This window comes from Monodelphis domestica, chromosome 2, assembly GCF_027887165.1.
Source record: "Monodelphis domestica isolate mMonDom1 chromosome 2, mMonDom1.pri, whole genome shotgun sequence".
NCBI lineage: Eukaryota > Metazoa > Chordata > Mammalia > Didelphimorphia > Didelphidae > Monodelphis > Monodelphis domestica.
In genome coordinates this window covers 135,796,524-135,812,704 of record NC_077228.1, presented here as the reverse complement: position 1 = coordinate 135,812,704, position 16,181 = coordinate 135,796,524, and the positions used below count along the sequence as shown (strand labels likewise).

Below are 16,181 nucleotides of genomic sequence, written 5' to 3'. Positions count from 1 at the left end.
TAGGTAGTGCAGTGGGTAGAGTGGGCCTGGAGTCAGGAAAATACATTTTTTTCGGTGATACAGTGAACAGAAGACTCGACCAGTTTTCCTTAGCCACTTGCTAGCTGTATGACTTTGAGCAAGCCACATAACTATCTACCTCAATTTCCTCAACTGTGTAATGGGACTGATAATAACAGCTACTTTCCAAAGCTATTGTGAAAGCAAGATGAGATATTTTAAAAAGCAGTTTGCAGTGCATAAAGTGCTATATAAATGTTGTTATATCACATAAGAAGAAATAGATCAAGATATTGAAGAAAATATTTTTAAAAGGGACAGTCTTAGATCATTATATACAAATGCTTGAGTAGCAAACAATGTGAACTACAGATCATAATGCAAGGAGGCAAAATTAACCTAGTAAATATTGCTATGATTTGGAGGGAACATGATTCCAGACTGGAGTATTCAAATACAATACAGAACTTTAAAAGTACTCATGATATCAAGAAGATTGGCTTCTATATATAATCAAGAATATATCAAGGATATATTTCTTCTTATAAAGATACTGGAAATGAGGATATTCTCTTTCTTCCTCCCTCCTGAAACCTTCCCCATTCTAAATCAATTACTTTTTTCCTTTTAAATCCCTACCTTCCATCTTAGAGTCAACACTGTGCTTTGGTACCAAGGCAGAAGAATGGTAATGGCTAGGAAGTGGGAATTAAGTATCGTGCTCAGAGTCACACAGCTAGGAAGTGTCTGAGGTCAAATTTGAACCCAGGACCTCCCATTTCCAGGTGTGGCTTTCTATTCACTGTACCACCTAGCTGCCTCTTCCCAATTACTCTTAAGGGCACCACCATTCTTTTAGTGCCTCAGGTTAACATCCTAAATATCATCCTTATGAATCCTCATTAGCTTTACCTGACACCTTCCTTCCAATTTATTGCCAAGACCTGTTCATTTCACCTTTGTAACATTTTTCAAATATTCCCTCCTTCTCACCTCTGATATTGCCACCCTAAGCATCCCATGCCTAGATGAATACTATAGTCTGCTAACCTGCCAGCCTTGCCTCTCACTCCAGTCCTTTCTCCACTCAGTTGTGAAAATAATTTCCCTAAAGTGCATGTCCCACCATGAGTAGGGAAGCACAAGAGTGGCCATACCAGTATCTCACTCAATAAATTCCAGAGGTTATTTCTATAATTTCCAAGAGATCAAATACATAAGCATGTAGTTGACTTTTAAAGATCTTTATAACTGAGTGCTCTTTCCCTCTCCCTTTTTAATTTTCTAAAACCTTGCTCTCTTAGCCTTCCTTCCCATCCCATTTCCTTCACATAATGTTCAATCTAGCGATACTCACCTCCTTGTTGTTTTTGGCACGAGGCACTTAATCTTTCCACTCTGGACATTTTCACTGGCTGTCCCCTGTGCCTGGAACACTCTCTCTCTCTCCTGGCTTCCCTGATTCCCTTCTAGTCGCACTTAAAATCCCACCTTCTGCTAGAAACCTTTATTAATCCTTCTGAATTCTAGTGTCTTCCATCTGAAATGATCTCCAGTTGATCCTGTCCATAGCTTGTGTGTATATAGTCGTTTGCATGCTATCTCCTTTTAGATGGTGAGCTCTTTGAGGGCAGGAGCTCTCTTTTGCTTTTCTTTGCATTCTCAGTCCTTACTATAATAGTGACCTGCACATAGTAGACACTTAATAAATGCTGATTGACGGACTCACTGCTAAGATCTGCACATATGAAGGGTTAAGTTCAATGAAGAGCATATAATTTTCAGTGGTTACAGTGCTTACAGAGAGGCAAAGTTCAGTTTGATGTCAGAAAAAAATGTCTAAAAATTGGAGTCAGACAAACATTGAATGGCCATCACCAGGATTCCCCCCTTACATGAAGCCTCCAAACAAAGGCTTTTTAATCACTTATATATAAAGCACTTGTGAAGGGGATAAATGGTCAGGCAATGGAGTGGAAGAGACGGCCTCTGACATGCATCCAATGGTGACATTCTGGGATTCTGGGGTACTATTTAAAGAAACCCTAGTCAATTCACAGTGAATTCAATGATGAACTTAATTTAAAAAAATGTATAGAAGGTGGTGGCAGGGGCAGGTAGATGATGATGGACAGAAAGAGTGGCATCACTTCATTTGGGGAATAGCTGAATAAATTGCAATATATGAACATAATAGAATATTATTGCAATGTAAGCAATGATTGCCAAGCATGCCAGGTAGAATGAATTGGTACAGAGGGAAGTGGGCAGAATCAAGAGAACAGCTTATTCAAGGACAACACTGAAAAGGGGGAAAAAACCCAGCTTTGAAAGACTTAAGAACTCTATCAATGCAATGGCCAACCACATTTCCAGAAAAGCTATGAAGAACTATCTTATCTGCATCCTGGCATGAATGACCTTGAGTTTCCTACATTTTTTTACATGGCTGCTCTGTGAATTTGTTTCATTTCATTCCTTATTAATTACAAGGTTCTTTCTTGCTCTTAGTTTTTTAATTGGGAGTAGAAGTTGAGAAGAGGAGAGGAGAACAGTGTTTAGTAATATTGAAGGCAAAGGAGGGTCATTAAAGCATTTTAAATTTTGTGTTTTTAAAAATGAACAGAACATAAGGAGGTCCTGAAAAAGGTACCAGACTAGTAGGATGTTTTTAAAGTAGAGCTGTAATGTGTATGTGTGCATGTTTATGTGTGTGTGTTTTTAAAAGAAAGTAAGAAAGAGGACAAGTGTTTTTGTGCACACTCATCTACATCATAGATGAAAGCGCACAAAGACAATCGTCATCCTTGATTACTGAGAGACTACTACTAAGAAAGAGGAAGTAGATTAACAGTTTCATATATAATCCTCTTTTTGTGTTCTGCTCTCCAATTTTGATATTTAAGGTAAAAATAAGAAACTAATAAAAAAAAAAACTAAGCCCTGAAAGAGTGGCATTTTTTTGGTAAAAATTTCAGGCACGTTAAAGCTTTTGATGAATGCTAGGAAAAGAACTTGGTTATGTTCAGAAGATATTTATTAATCATTGGCCATACTAGAATTTGGGATTATAAAAATTTGTGCCTAAGGCAAGCTAATTAACCTCTCTGGACTTCAGTTCTCTTATCTGTAAAATCAGGATTAGACCAAATGATCTTTTAAGGTCCTATTTAGTACTAGATCAATGAACCTATTAACTTAAACAAATGATAAAGTTTCCTTCCTTCCTTCCTTCCTTCCTTCCTTCCTTCCTTCCTTCCTTCCTTCCTTCCTTCCTTCCTTCCTTCCTTCCTTCCTTCCTTCCTTCCTTCCTTCCTCCCTTCCTTCCTTCCTTCCTTCCTTCCTTCCGTCCTTCCCAGAAAAACAAACAAAAGGAATGGGCTTAAAGTGCTCTGAAAATGTTGGCAGAACTGTGAATTGGTCCGGCTATTTTCCAAAGCAATTTGGAATTATGTTCAAAAGCTATTAAACCAATCAAATCCTTTGTACTATTGATATTAATACTAGGTTTATACCCTAAAGAAATGAAAGGAGAAAAGAACACATAGAAACAAAAAATATTTGTAGCAATTATTTTTTGTGGTGGTAAAAGGTTTGGAAACATAGAGAATACTCTTCAATTGGGGAATGGTCGAACAAATCATGGTATTTGAATGTGATGGAATACCCTTGTGTTGTAAGAGAGATGAAGGGCCAAGTTTAGGGAAATTTAGAAGACTTATATGAACTGACATAAAGTGAGCAGAATCAAAAGATCAGTTTGTATAACAAACAACTAAGATGAACTTTGGAATTCTGACCTAACAGTGATCAACCACAATTCTAGAAGACTCAGGATGAAATATACCATCTCTAGATCTCCAGATAGAGAGATGATGAACTCAGAGTGCAGACTGAAAAAAAAATATTTTTGTTATGGCCAATGGAGGAATTTATTTTAGTTATACATGTTTTTGTTTGTTTTTTAAACCCTTACCTTCCATCTTAGAATCAATACTATGTATTAGTTCCAAGGAAGAAGAGTAGTAAGGGCTAGGCAATGAGGGTGTGTGTGTGGGGGGTGTTAAATGACTTGCCCAGGGTCACACAGCTAGGAAGTCTGTGGTCAGATTTGAACCCAGGACCTCCCATCTCTAGGTCTGGCTCTTAATCCACGAGCCACCTAGTCATCTCCAGTTATACATGTTTTTCACAGGTGTTTTGTGTTTCTCATTCTTTCAATTGTAGGAGGTTGGAGAAGTGAGAGGAAGAGAATATAAACCAGAAAATAAAATATAATTGAATTAGAAATAAACCTGTAAAATTGTCATTGTTCCTAAAGAAAATGTTCATAATTGTAAGGATAATTGTACCTGTCAATAGATTATGAAGCAAGTTTGTTAAGGTAAGTTATGCTTAATAGTCATTAAGGAAAAAAAATTACTGAGTTGACTCTAGACCTACGATACCTTTAAAGAGCTTCTCATGAATAAGGATAATCGCCCCTTGCCAAAAATCTTTCATGATGGCTTTGGAGATAGGGCTAAAATGAGTTTAATTAATCTGATTATGTTTTAGTTATTTTTTGATGCATTAATATAATCACTTAAGATCATGAAAATTTTACTATCTTATGAAAACTTCAGTGACATATTTTCAAATTATAATCAATGACTGAAATGGAACCATTTGTCTTATAAATCAAACAATGTTTGTTAGTTACATTCCACTACTGGCAAATGATTTGCACGTTGGTAGAATGGGAAGTGAATGTCACTGTATTTATTTCATTGCATTTACCTCAATTCCCACACATACCTTCTCTAGAAGGTGAACTTAAGTTGCTTGAAAGTAAGATGCTGAAAGTTCCTGGCTTGCTGTTAAAATCCAATTTAAAAAATCATGATTAGTTTATTTACATAGTTATTATTATTTTGGTGAGTTAAAAGGGATCAAAATCTATCATTTCATCAATGTGGGTAATGTCTAGCCTTGGAAACTTCCTCCACAAAAGCAGATAAAAAATGAGTAATTTGAAATTGGTGGTCCTTGTAAGTTGCCTAGTGGTATACAAAAAGGACTGTTGTGAGACTCTAAGAAAATAATGGTTGCAAAGCACTTTCCTTATCTCAAAGCACAAAACAAATATCAGTAGTTACTCCTATTATACCCTATGGTCAACAGGCTTGCAGTCTGGTGATGACTCCCTTTCCTCAGCCTTCTACTGCCCTCCTACTGTGCTTAAGCAGTGTTTATAGAGCAAAACCAAAGAATGATGGGAAATGTTTAATAAGCATGTGTTCCCTAGAAAAAAAATTCATGCACACATATTTTAAAGTTTAATCTGCATTATTAACATTTTCTTAAGTCTAGAAAATCAACAAAAATATTAAATCAAGCCCCAATTTGTAGTTATTCCTTATTTCTGAAGTGTGGATGCTCACACTGAAAATATGATTGTGCTTCTCACCATTTAGAACTGGTTTTGCCATACCCCTGGAGGGAGTAAATGCCCAGAGTCAGAGAGCCAGTATTTGTCAGATGAAGAACCTGAATGCAGGTCTTCTTGAATCCAAGGGTGGCATACATCATATTGTCTATTTTAATTGTTACTTATAAAAAAACCTGTTAAAATGTCCCCTCCAAATGAAAACAGGAGACAATGATTTTTGTTTCTAACTGATATAAGAAAATGATGAATAATTTTTCTTCACACTGATATAATTAAAATAATTGTGTTATCAATGAAGGCTTCACTAATTTGTAATTTATAAGAATTACATTTACCTCAATTTCCACACATACGTAAATCTCTAGCAGGTGACTTAAACAATAGATTTATATAGTTTATGTGATTTTTAGTATCATTTTTGAGAACAAAAGGAATCTAATCTAGGTCAGGAACATTTTCAAATTAAAGATTTCTTCAATATGACTCATTTTCCCATCTAACAATTTGTGTATATGTTCTCTTGCTTTGAACAAATTCTTCTCCATTTTGAAAAGACAATCAATAAGAAAGTTTCCCATGCATAAAATTGTTTATATTGCACTTTTTTCTTGCTTTGTAACTCTGAAGATTCAAGTATAGTCATCACATACACATACACACAAACATAGATACCTAGGTAATATAAAGTCTTACCTAGGACGCAGTAAATTTTCATAATAGTAGCAAAAAGAGAATCTCAACTCATTGTCATTTCTTTTTATTGTGGAGAAGGATTTGGGGTTTGCTCTCAGGCATTTATATAATACTTTTACTAGAGGAGTTAGAAATAATGACATTTTCTTTCTCTTTTTTTTCTAAGTAAAGGGGTAGTCCTAGCTCAGAGGGTAGAATATGAGCTCTGGTGGTAGTCTAAGCTGGAGGTGGGACATGGCAGCCATTTATTTCAGATTTCAGTTTTTGTGACAGGAGAAGAGCTTCAATTACCCAGAGGTGACCATACCAGTTACCCTATAAGAGGGTAACTTTATTGGAGCAGTTAGCCAACATTTCCAAGTGGAAACTCCTTCCTTCTCTTATTCTAAGACAACTTAAGTCATATCTCTTTTCTGCTCACTGTCCAGTTTTTCCTTTCCTTTCCCAACAGTGACATAGAAGGAAGTTTTAGACATTCTTGCATTTCCCTGCAATAGTCCATTCATTCCTAGTACATCTAACAGGAGACTAATTTCAATAGCATCCTGACTAACGAGAGGATATGTTGGATTTATCTTACAGATAACATATTTGAAGCAAAGAGATGAAGCAATGGTTCCATAAATGGATCTTAGTGGCACAGAACTGGAAACCAGGTTTTCTCACTATTATTCATGTTCTCAGAGAATATGATATACCATGTACTATGAATGCAAATACAAGTGTGTGTAAACAGTCTAGGCATAATGAGACTAGATATTATTTTAAACCTAAATGTATGTACTGGCTACTCCACATACTAGCTTTGTGACCTTGTATAAGTCACTTAAACTCAGTGAGCCTAAATTCCCCTTCCAGGTCTAATATGATTCCTATGATTGTTTGAGTAAATATAAATGAAACTTAGAGATGTATCTTGTTTTACATATCATGTACATCTCTCAAAATATGAATGTAAAATGAATTTTTATAATTTGAATCATATTTTAAGTATATTAGGAAATCTTACAATTTAAAGGAATCCTACTATGAACTTTTTTTTTAGATTGAAAAAACCCTCTAACTTTTTAAATTAACTTAGACTTTCACACATATATTTGAACTATTTTGGGTTTTTTCCTGCAAGATAAGCAAGGTTAGAGTTGATCATATACAACCTTAATTGTTTCATTTCCTTATACATTAAAACATCTCCTAAAATAGTTCCAACTCTTATATTTAGTCCCCCTGAGTCTTGAAGCCTCTCAAGCATTTGGGTAATGACAGCAGTCTTTCCAACACCAGACTCTCCTAAAAGAAAAAAATATATATATATTAAACTTCTTTTTAACCTAAAAGATTTGCCAAATAGATTTTAGAAAATTCACATTTTAATTTAATAATTATTATTCAACATTCAAAACTATGTAATTTTGAGCCCAAGGCAAAAATGTGAAATTGGTTACCCTTATCTTAAGGCTGTGGATAGTCACTTTTATTTTTTTTACACCCTTACCTTCTGTCTGAGAGTAGATACTAATTTGGATTCCAAGACAGAAGAGCAGTAAGGGCTAGGCAATTGGGGTTAAGTGACTTGCCCAGGGTCATACAGCTAGAAAGTGTCTGAGGACAGATTTAAATCCAGATTTTCCTGACTCAAGGTCTGGCACAGATGCCCCTAGATATCTTTTAGATATTTTCTATACCCTTTAGTTCTATATGAAGGACTCCACTTCTCTTTGTTACATAGTACTGCTCATATCTATTCTTTTCTATATGGAATGAATCAAGAAGGTAAAGCTTAGCCTGATACCTCAAAACTTAACCTCGTATAAGTGAAGAATTATAGCCTTTGATTTCATTTCAGGTAAATCTTCCAAAATTTCCCAAGTTCCTCAATTTTAGTGAAAAAATCCAAAGCCATTTTATTTTGCCCTAAATAGAATAGTTTAAATGTAATAAAAATATAACACCTCTCACATATAGTACTTTTAACTTTTCTGAGAGCTTTTATAAATTATCTCATTCACCACAAACCTCATAATTATAAGGAAGGAAGGGCAGGGATATTTGTTACTATTGCTAGTGTAGCATAAATCTAAGTGGAAGATAACGTTGTGGGCAAAGCATGATTGGCTGGAAGAACCCTAGAACATCAGTATAATAATAACAATTGTACAAAGTACATGGAGTTAATTCAATTGGTTAAACACCTCCTTCACTTCCCACTCCCACTTGGCAATGAGAAGATGCTGATACTCTTGTCAGGTAAGTCAGAGGTGTGACCTAGGTATAATTAAAGCCCAGATATCTCTAACTAAATCACAGACTTCAGACTAAGTGTAAAGAGACCTTTGGTTTAGAAGTCCTTGAGAGCTCCTGGATGAAATAGTACAATTTGTGGATTTGTACTGGGAAGAAAATCTGTTCATGCCCTGTGGATTTTCTATAAAATAGTAACCCACTTTGGAAACTGGAGATTTCCATGCCTGGAAACTTAGTGGTGGAAGCCTCCATTCCAGTTCCTGAGAAGCAGTCACTTGAGATGAGAGGAAAGTCTGAGTCTTAGTCTTGATCTTGATCTCTTCCTCCCTCTTTGGACTAGAGGAAGATCTTGTGAGCTTAAAAGGACCCAGAGGATATTGGACTCTCAATCAGCATATTGGTGTCCTAGTAGAAACCCCAGAACAGCTGGAATAGGTAGCAATGTCTGCATTGGGAACCAAGGATAAGGTTTAAAGAACCCAGCAGAAAAGCTATACTCTGCTAAACAGGAACTTTATGATCAATGCCCTATGAAGGGGAAGAAAGGGCTTTCAGAAACCAGGAGCTGTGAGCTCTCCTCTTTGCCACTTATGATGGGGCATACTTTCCATTGTATTTCTCCACATGTCCTTGTGGGAGAGTGCCACAAATTTTTAGGAGTGATGTTTTGTAGCAACTCTTATTACTATACCTCCTCAGTAAATATTTCTTTTTAAAAATTAAGAAGGCTAGCTAATTTTAAAAATAGAATATTATTCCATGGTTACATGATTCATGTTCTTTCCCTCCCCTCTTCCCTCCCCCCTTCCTGAGCTGGCGAGCAATTCCCTTGGGTTATACATAGATCATATGAAGGAAATTGGGCATCTTGAACCTGGATTAAAGAAGATTCACAGGAGAAAACATAACTGTCCTCAAGGACTCAAAGCGCTGTCATATGGAGGAACTACTTGACTTCCTCCTTTTCCTCCCAGAAATCAGAACTAGGAGCAGTGGGTGGAAATTGCAAAGAGACCAATTAAGGTTTGATGTCAGATAAAACTTCTTAATACTTCAAATTGCTCAGCAATAGAATGATCTTCTTTTAGAGATGGAAAGGTCCTCTTTATTGAGGGTCTTCAGGCAGTAGCTTGAACATTTGTTAGTTTGTTTCTATGGGAATTTCTTTGTTCATTGATTGTCCTAGGTGTCTTCTGAGATTCTTTCCAACTCTAAAAAGCTTGTGATTCTGTGATTTCTCTTGAGTCTTGAGATGCCTACCAGACATGTAATTTGAAAGACCCACTGGGCAGTCAGAAATTTGTGATTATAGCTCTAGAAAGACACTAGGGCTAGATACATAGATTTAGGAAGACTGAGGAGAGACCAGATAGGTAGGAGGGGACACAAGAAAATAAAAACCTAGAGAAGAAAGAGTATCCCAGAGGAGAGGGTCAGCAATATTAAACAGTGCCAGGAGGGTGAAGAAGAGAAAAAATTAAGAAAAGGCCATCAGATCTGTTAATTAAGAAGTCATTGATAACTTTGGAGAGAACAGATTCAATTGGGTAATGAAGTCAAGAGCCAGAATGTAAAGAGTTGGGAAGTTAAGGAAAAGAAGTTGAAGAAATGGTACTGACAGCTTCTTCTATGAATCTGGCTATGAAAGCAGAGAGATATTGAATAACAGCTTCTGGGGATTGTAGGGTCTAGTGAGGACTTTTTCAAGATGAGGATTACTTGGATATGTTTATAGATAGCCAAAACAGAATCAAAAGCTATAGATAGATTATAGGTAAAAGAGAAAAGGGGTGTAATTGTGGGTATAATCTATTAGACATGACTGGAGGGAATGCACACAGTAAGAGGGGTTGGCCTTAGCCAGGAGAAGAGAGATCACTTCATCACAGACTGGAGTAAAGTAGGCAGAATGAAGGATGATAAGAAGTTATGAACTCTGGGAGCTCACAGAGAATGGTCTCAGTTTCCTCAGCAAAGTATATACAGCAAGGTATGGACAGGGAGTAGAAGTAAAGGATGGATGATGTGGGAGGCTTGAAGGGAGGAGAGAAGACTTGGAAAACTCCTATGGGACTTGGGGTATATAATTAGGAAGAAATAAAAAGATTGTCTTGCCATAGAGAAGATCTATTTGGATGAGATAATCCAAATTTGTAGATACCCCATTAACTTGTTGCACTAGTTCTTACAGCTCCATATGAATAGAAGTGGAGAAGGTAGATGGTAGAAGTAATCCTGGGCTGAAAGAGCACCAGTGGTGTAGAGATGAAATGTAGCCTGAGGGCTGAGAAGGGAGGAGGCTAGGGCAAGGCCTGGGAAAGTTCAGAGGATAGCAGGATTGGGGTGCCTGGTAAAGATAAAGATTAGCTTTAGGAGAGTAAGGCAAAGGGAGAGTAGGCTATGGTGTAACAAAAGGAGTTTGGAATTTCTAATTATTCAAGTGGACATTTGTCATATGCACATGTCAGTCATTTATACTCATTCTCTGACAATCTAAAGACAAATGAAATATTCAAAATATTATCAGCTTTCAACATAGCAGCTTTAAGAAAATTAAAGCACCGTGGGCTATAATTAAACTCTAAAGGAAAATGAATTTTTATGCTTACCTCAATAAATAGTGTTTTAACTTTCCCTTTAATTCAACACAAATATGAGAATGTCTTTCTGAAGCTGTATTTATAAAACATTTTATCTTGTAATAGTATTTTAAATCACTTATACCCAAATTTTTATTAGCATTAACTATAGTTTTGTTTTATTTGAATTCATTTTTATTATTACCTGCAATTAGTATAGGATATCTATTCTTGATAAGAAAACTCATCAAAAAGGAGAAAGACACCGTATCTCTAGTAGAAAAATGATGATTAAATTCTATAGAGTCACTAAACTTCAGTATATTATCCAGGGATGTGTTTGAACCAGAATTTGAATTTTCTAGATTTAAAAAGAAAAAAGAAAAAAGTGATTTTGGGGTACATTTTAAACCTGTCTCTAAGGAAAAAATTCACACAAACCCAATCTTTAAATGTTGAAGTAATATCAGAAAGATTAGAAAATCGTTGATACATGAAAAAGACAAAACTGAAATAAATTATTGGAAACATCTGCTTTTATCTTAGATGCTACACTATTCTGGTGAGTTTCTCTCATAAAAGGCAATTCTTCATGGTGCCTGTAGCAGTCCACCCCTATCTAGGGACAAGGGAAACAGTATATACAGAGTGGCTTAGAAGAGAGCATGCTCAGTCTTGTGCATGGCTGGGAAAGCCTTTGACCCTTGATCCCAGCTTCCCCCAGGTGAGGCGGGAAAACAGGTTTCTTTGTGCTCACCTGGCTAAGAGAAACCACACCTATACCTTGTCATTAACCAATGATAATCATCCCTATGTATTGCGTATATTTGCATATCAAGGAGATTAAATACAGGGCCACAGCAAGCTTCGCCCTCTCTCGGATCTTAGCTCTCACTGATGTCTGTCCTTGCTGGAGCTTGGGCCAAGCTCCATCTTTAATTCCTTTCCTTATCTACCTCTCACACCTGGGACCTGGCTTTTGGCCAGGCACTCTCTTTTCTCTATCATGTCTCTGACCTGTGTGGTATTAATTTTGGATCTCAGGATGGATCATGCCTCTGCGACATCTTAAGATCGGGGTTATGCTGTGGCCCTATTATAATCAATAAGGCCTGGTTTCTGACTCATTTCTGCCACCTCATATCTATAACTTGGCTCCACCACACCCCTCGCGGTATCCAAAATTCTATCCTTTTTCTATCTTCCTACCTTGAGGCTTCTCATGGGTTTGGGGAGCCTCAGTGCCCATCCCTTGTCCTTAAGCCATCTATCTCTTTGGCCCTTTTGCCACTTGTCTCTGTACCCTTGGGAGCTAATTAAAGTGTCATTGACATCCTATTTCTCACTGCCAGTTGTGGTCTTTCCTAGCAAATAGTGAAAGAAGACATACCTGCCTCCATTTCATAATTTCATAAATTATCAATGCACTAGAGAATCTTTGATGGTTTATAACCTTTCTCGCTCAGAGAGCTTCTAGGGATAAAGCAAGCTTATTAGAATATAAATTTTTAATCATATCTAAGTATAAAATAAAAACAACTCAACAATAAGCTTAGTATACAAAGATATCAAGCAATTCTCCGTAGTTGTGTTTAAAAACTTATTAATTTATTAATTAATAAATTATTAATTTAATAATTTAATAAGTTATTAATTTAGCATTCTTAGACAAAAATGAAAATAAAAGCTGGGTGAGGCAGTTGAATGAGAATGAACACAACATCTGGAAGAATTATGTTCAAATTGAGCTTCAAACACTTACTAACTGTGTGGCCCTGAGCAAGTCACTTAACCCCTGTCTACCTCAATTTCCTTATCTGTAAAATGAGGGTAGTAATTGCACTTAGGATTGACGTGAGGACAAAAAGAAAGTATTTGTAAAGGTATTTGCAAACTTTAAAGTACTACATGAATGCTAAATATATGTATAATCATAATTAATCTTACTTTCCATTAAACTGTCTGAAGGAGGAATTAATTCTGACCAGGGTACGAAATCACAACTCTGTAAGTCCACAAAGTAACCAAAGACAGAGCGTTCTCCCATTGGCAAGCGGATGCCTAAAAATATTCGAAAGAGAGGGGAAAAAAAGTAAGAAAAAGGATTACAGGATTATATACCTAGTGCTGATAGGGCTCTTAGAGACCATCTAGTCCAACCCACTCTTTTTACAATTGAAGAAATTGAGGTTCAGGGAGATAAGCTACTTGCTTAAGGTCATATAGGTAGCAAGCATCAGAAATAATAACAGCTAGCATATAGTGCCTATTGTGTGCGAGGCTACTGTGGTAAGCACTTTACAAATATCATCTCATTTGATCTTTACAATATCCCTGGGAAATAGGTAATGTTCTTATCTCCATTTTACAGATGAGGAAACTAAGGCAAAGTGAAGTTAAATGTTTTGCCAAGGATCACAGCTAGTAAGTGCCTTGAGGAAGGCTTTGAACTCAGATCTTATTAGGCATAGGCCTAGCACTCTCTTCACCTGAGCCACCTAATTATCCCAAGTACGATTTGAACCCAGCATCCTCTTAGTCCAAAGCACATACTTTCTCCCACTATGATTGTCTTCCGTCAAAGGTTCATTTATGGCATGTATTTTAGGAATTATTGGAAATATATTTGAAAATGACTTTTTATTACATATCTTATTCTGTAAGATAAATAATGTATGTAAAGTACTTTGTATATCTCACACCATTATAAAGATTATAATGGTTATTAATGATTATTTAAAATAACTATTAAAATCAAATAAGTATTCATTAAAAGTATATCTTAAGTGTCATAATAATAAAACAAAACATTTAAAATTTAGTTTGCCAGATATAGAGTAATTACTCCTGAATCAATGGAAAACTACACCATTATTTTTAAAAACAATAAATTTAAACAGTTTAAAACAATAGATATTGATAAATTATGATTGCTGGCTGAATTAATAAAAGTGAACAAGCTTTTTCTAAAATACATACCAAATTCACAAGTAGTAAGTTTAAATATAAACTAACTTTTAATTTACTGTTGTCTTCCCCAAAAGGATATACGCCTGAAGAACTCTCAGGGGATAGGAAGAACATGATAGTTAACTTTAAGGTCAACCCCTTCCCTCTCCACACATAAATACTAGCTTAGTTCTTTTCTTTCTTAGACAGTCTCAACAGGCTTCTAATTGATGTTTGCTTCAATTCTCTCCTCACATCAATCTCTTCACTTAGTGATTTTCCTAAAGCACAGGTTTAATCATATTAAGCTCCTTAAATTCATCAAGTCCTAATAGCTTTCTATTAACTCCAATATCAAATAAAGAGCCATTTGTTTAGCATTTAAAACTCTTTACAAACTCTTTCTATTTTCCCACTTTCCACATGATCTATTCCCTTCCACAATTCTACAGTCTACCTATACTGACCTTGATTGATGCTCCCTAAACAAGATAGTCTATCTTTCATCTTTGTTCCTTTTTCATTGTCCATCCATTACTCTGGGAGAGCTCTCCTCCTCTGCCTCTTAGAATTACTGATTTCCTTCAATACTCCACTTACATGCCACAGTCCCAGTCCTCCTATCAGTTTATCTTTCATCTTCTCTCTATATATACTGTATGTGCCTATTAATTTACTGTTGTCTTCCCCAAAAGGATATAAGCCTGAAGAACTCTCAGGGGATAGGAAGAACATGATAGTTAACTTTAAGCTATTATGGAAGATAAGAAGGAGAGGTGAGGAGAGAAAGTTTTTAAAAAAGGAATGGAGATGAGAGGCAGATAGCATGTGGGAAGCATAGTCAGCTCAGCTCAGCTCAGCTGGAGAGCAAACTAACAGGTATAGTAGATAAGTACAATGCATTCAGAGTCAGAAAAGGATCTGAGTTCAAATTCTACCTTAAGCACTCAGATCTTATTAGGCATTTAATTTAATTTAATTTAAATTATTTAATTTAATTTAATTTAAATTATTTTAAAATATAAGAATAGTCTGTGATCCTGGGCAAGTCATTTGCCATTAACCACTGTCTTCCCCAGTTTTCTCATGTCTAAAATGGTGATATTAATAGCACCTATCTCCCAGGGTTATTGTGAGTATAAAATGAAATATGTAATGCACTTTGCAAACCGTAAAGCACTCTATAAATGTTAGCTCTTCAGAGTGTGTGAAGGGGAGTGAATTATGATTAACTTGAAAAGGTAGGCTGTGGCCGGGTTGTGAAGGATTTTTACTGCCAAACAAGATTTTATGTTTGATATTGGAGGAAATCGTGAGATTAATGAGTAGAAAAGTGCCATGGTTAGCTCTGTGATTTAGGAAGATCACTCGGGAAACTGGAGGATGGATTGGAGGGAGGAGAAACTTGAATGAGAGGTCAGTGAGGAGGTTATTGAACTAGCTGGGCTTGAGAGCAGGAGAACCAGAAATAGAGTGCTAGCTGTGTGGCTGCAGAGAAGAGGACGGATGTGAGAGATATTGATGGGTAGAAATGATGAGATTTGGTTATTGATTGAATATAGGCAATGAGAGAGAGTGAGAGGTCCAGTGTGACAACGAGGTCTTGAATGAGGGTGACTGAAAGGACAGCTTCAACAGAAATAGCGTAGCTTAGAAAATGTTTAGGTGTTTTGGAGAATAGGAAGAGTTCTGTTTTAGACATGTTGAGTTTCAGATGCCTGTTGGACATCCAGCTCAAAATGATGAATAGACAGTTGATAATGTAAGACTCAAGCTCAAGAGAGAGACTGAAGCTAGATAGATTTAGTCCTGGGAGTCTTTTGCAAAGAGATAATAAAGCTCATGGAAGACAGAGTATAGAGAAAAAAAAAGAGAAAGGGGACTAGGATAGAACATTGAGGAACACCTACAATTAGGGGGAACAATATGGATGAAGAATCAGCAAAGGAGATTGAAAAGGAGTGGCCAGACAGTGGGGAGAAGAACAAAAAGGAAGTGATGTCAGAAAAACTCAGAGAGGAAAAAATTTGTAACTTTGGAGAGAATAGTTGCAAATGACTTCTGAGCTTAGAAACTCATGGATCCACCTAAAACTTTACTCTCATCATGATTTTTTCCCCCAATAAGATGCAAGATGATGTCAGTGACCCAGGAGATCCATTTATAATACCTTGGTGTGGTATAGTTGGATTTGTGGCAAATTGTTCCTGAAGATATCTTCCAAAATGTTACTCCCCCCACTATATTGCCAGCTTATAGCCTTCAGAGAAGCTGCCAAAGGAAAG

General features: G+C 36.2%; 1 protein-coding gene across 3 annotated transcripts in view; it reads right to left on the bottom strand.

Annotated features, from left to right (window-relative positions):
• Nucleotides 1-16,181, bottom strand: part of DNAH14 (dynein axonemal heavy chain 14) — a 433,094-nt gene that overhangs the window by 173,431 nt on the left and 243,482 nt on the right. For all 3 annotated transcript variants that reach the window (XR_008916229.1, XM_056815999.1, XM_056816000.1), the window contains exons 45-48: nucleotides 12,895-13,008; nucleotides 11,153-11,308; nucleotides 7,282-7,414; nucleotides 4,798-4,856 (exon numbers count right to left, since the gene is read on the bottom strand). Coding sequence is in view for 2 of the 3 variants with exons in the window: in XM_056815999.1 (XP_056671977.1) it covers nucleotides 4,798-4,856; nucleotides 7,282-7,414; nucleotides 11,153-11,308; nucleotides 12,895-13,008 (462 nt within the window). In the remaining variant the exon portion in view is untranslated. The remainder of the gene's footprint in view (nucleotides 1-4,797; nucleotides 4,857-7,281; nucleotides 7,415-11,152; nucleotides 11,309-12,894; nucleotides 13,009-16,181) is intronic.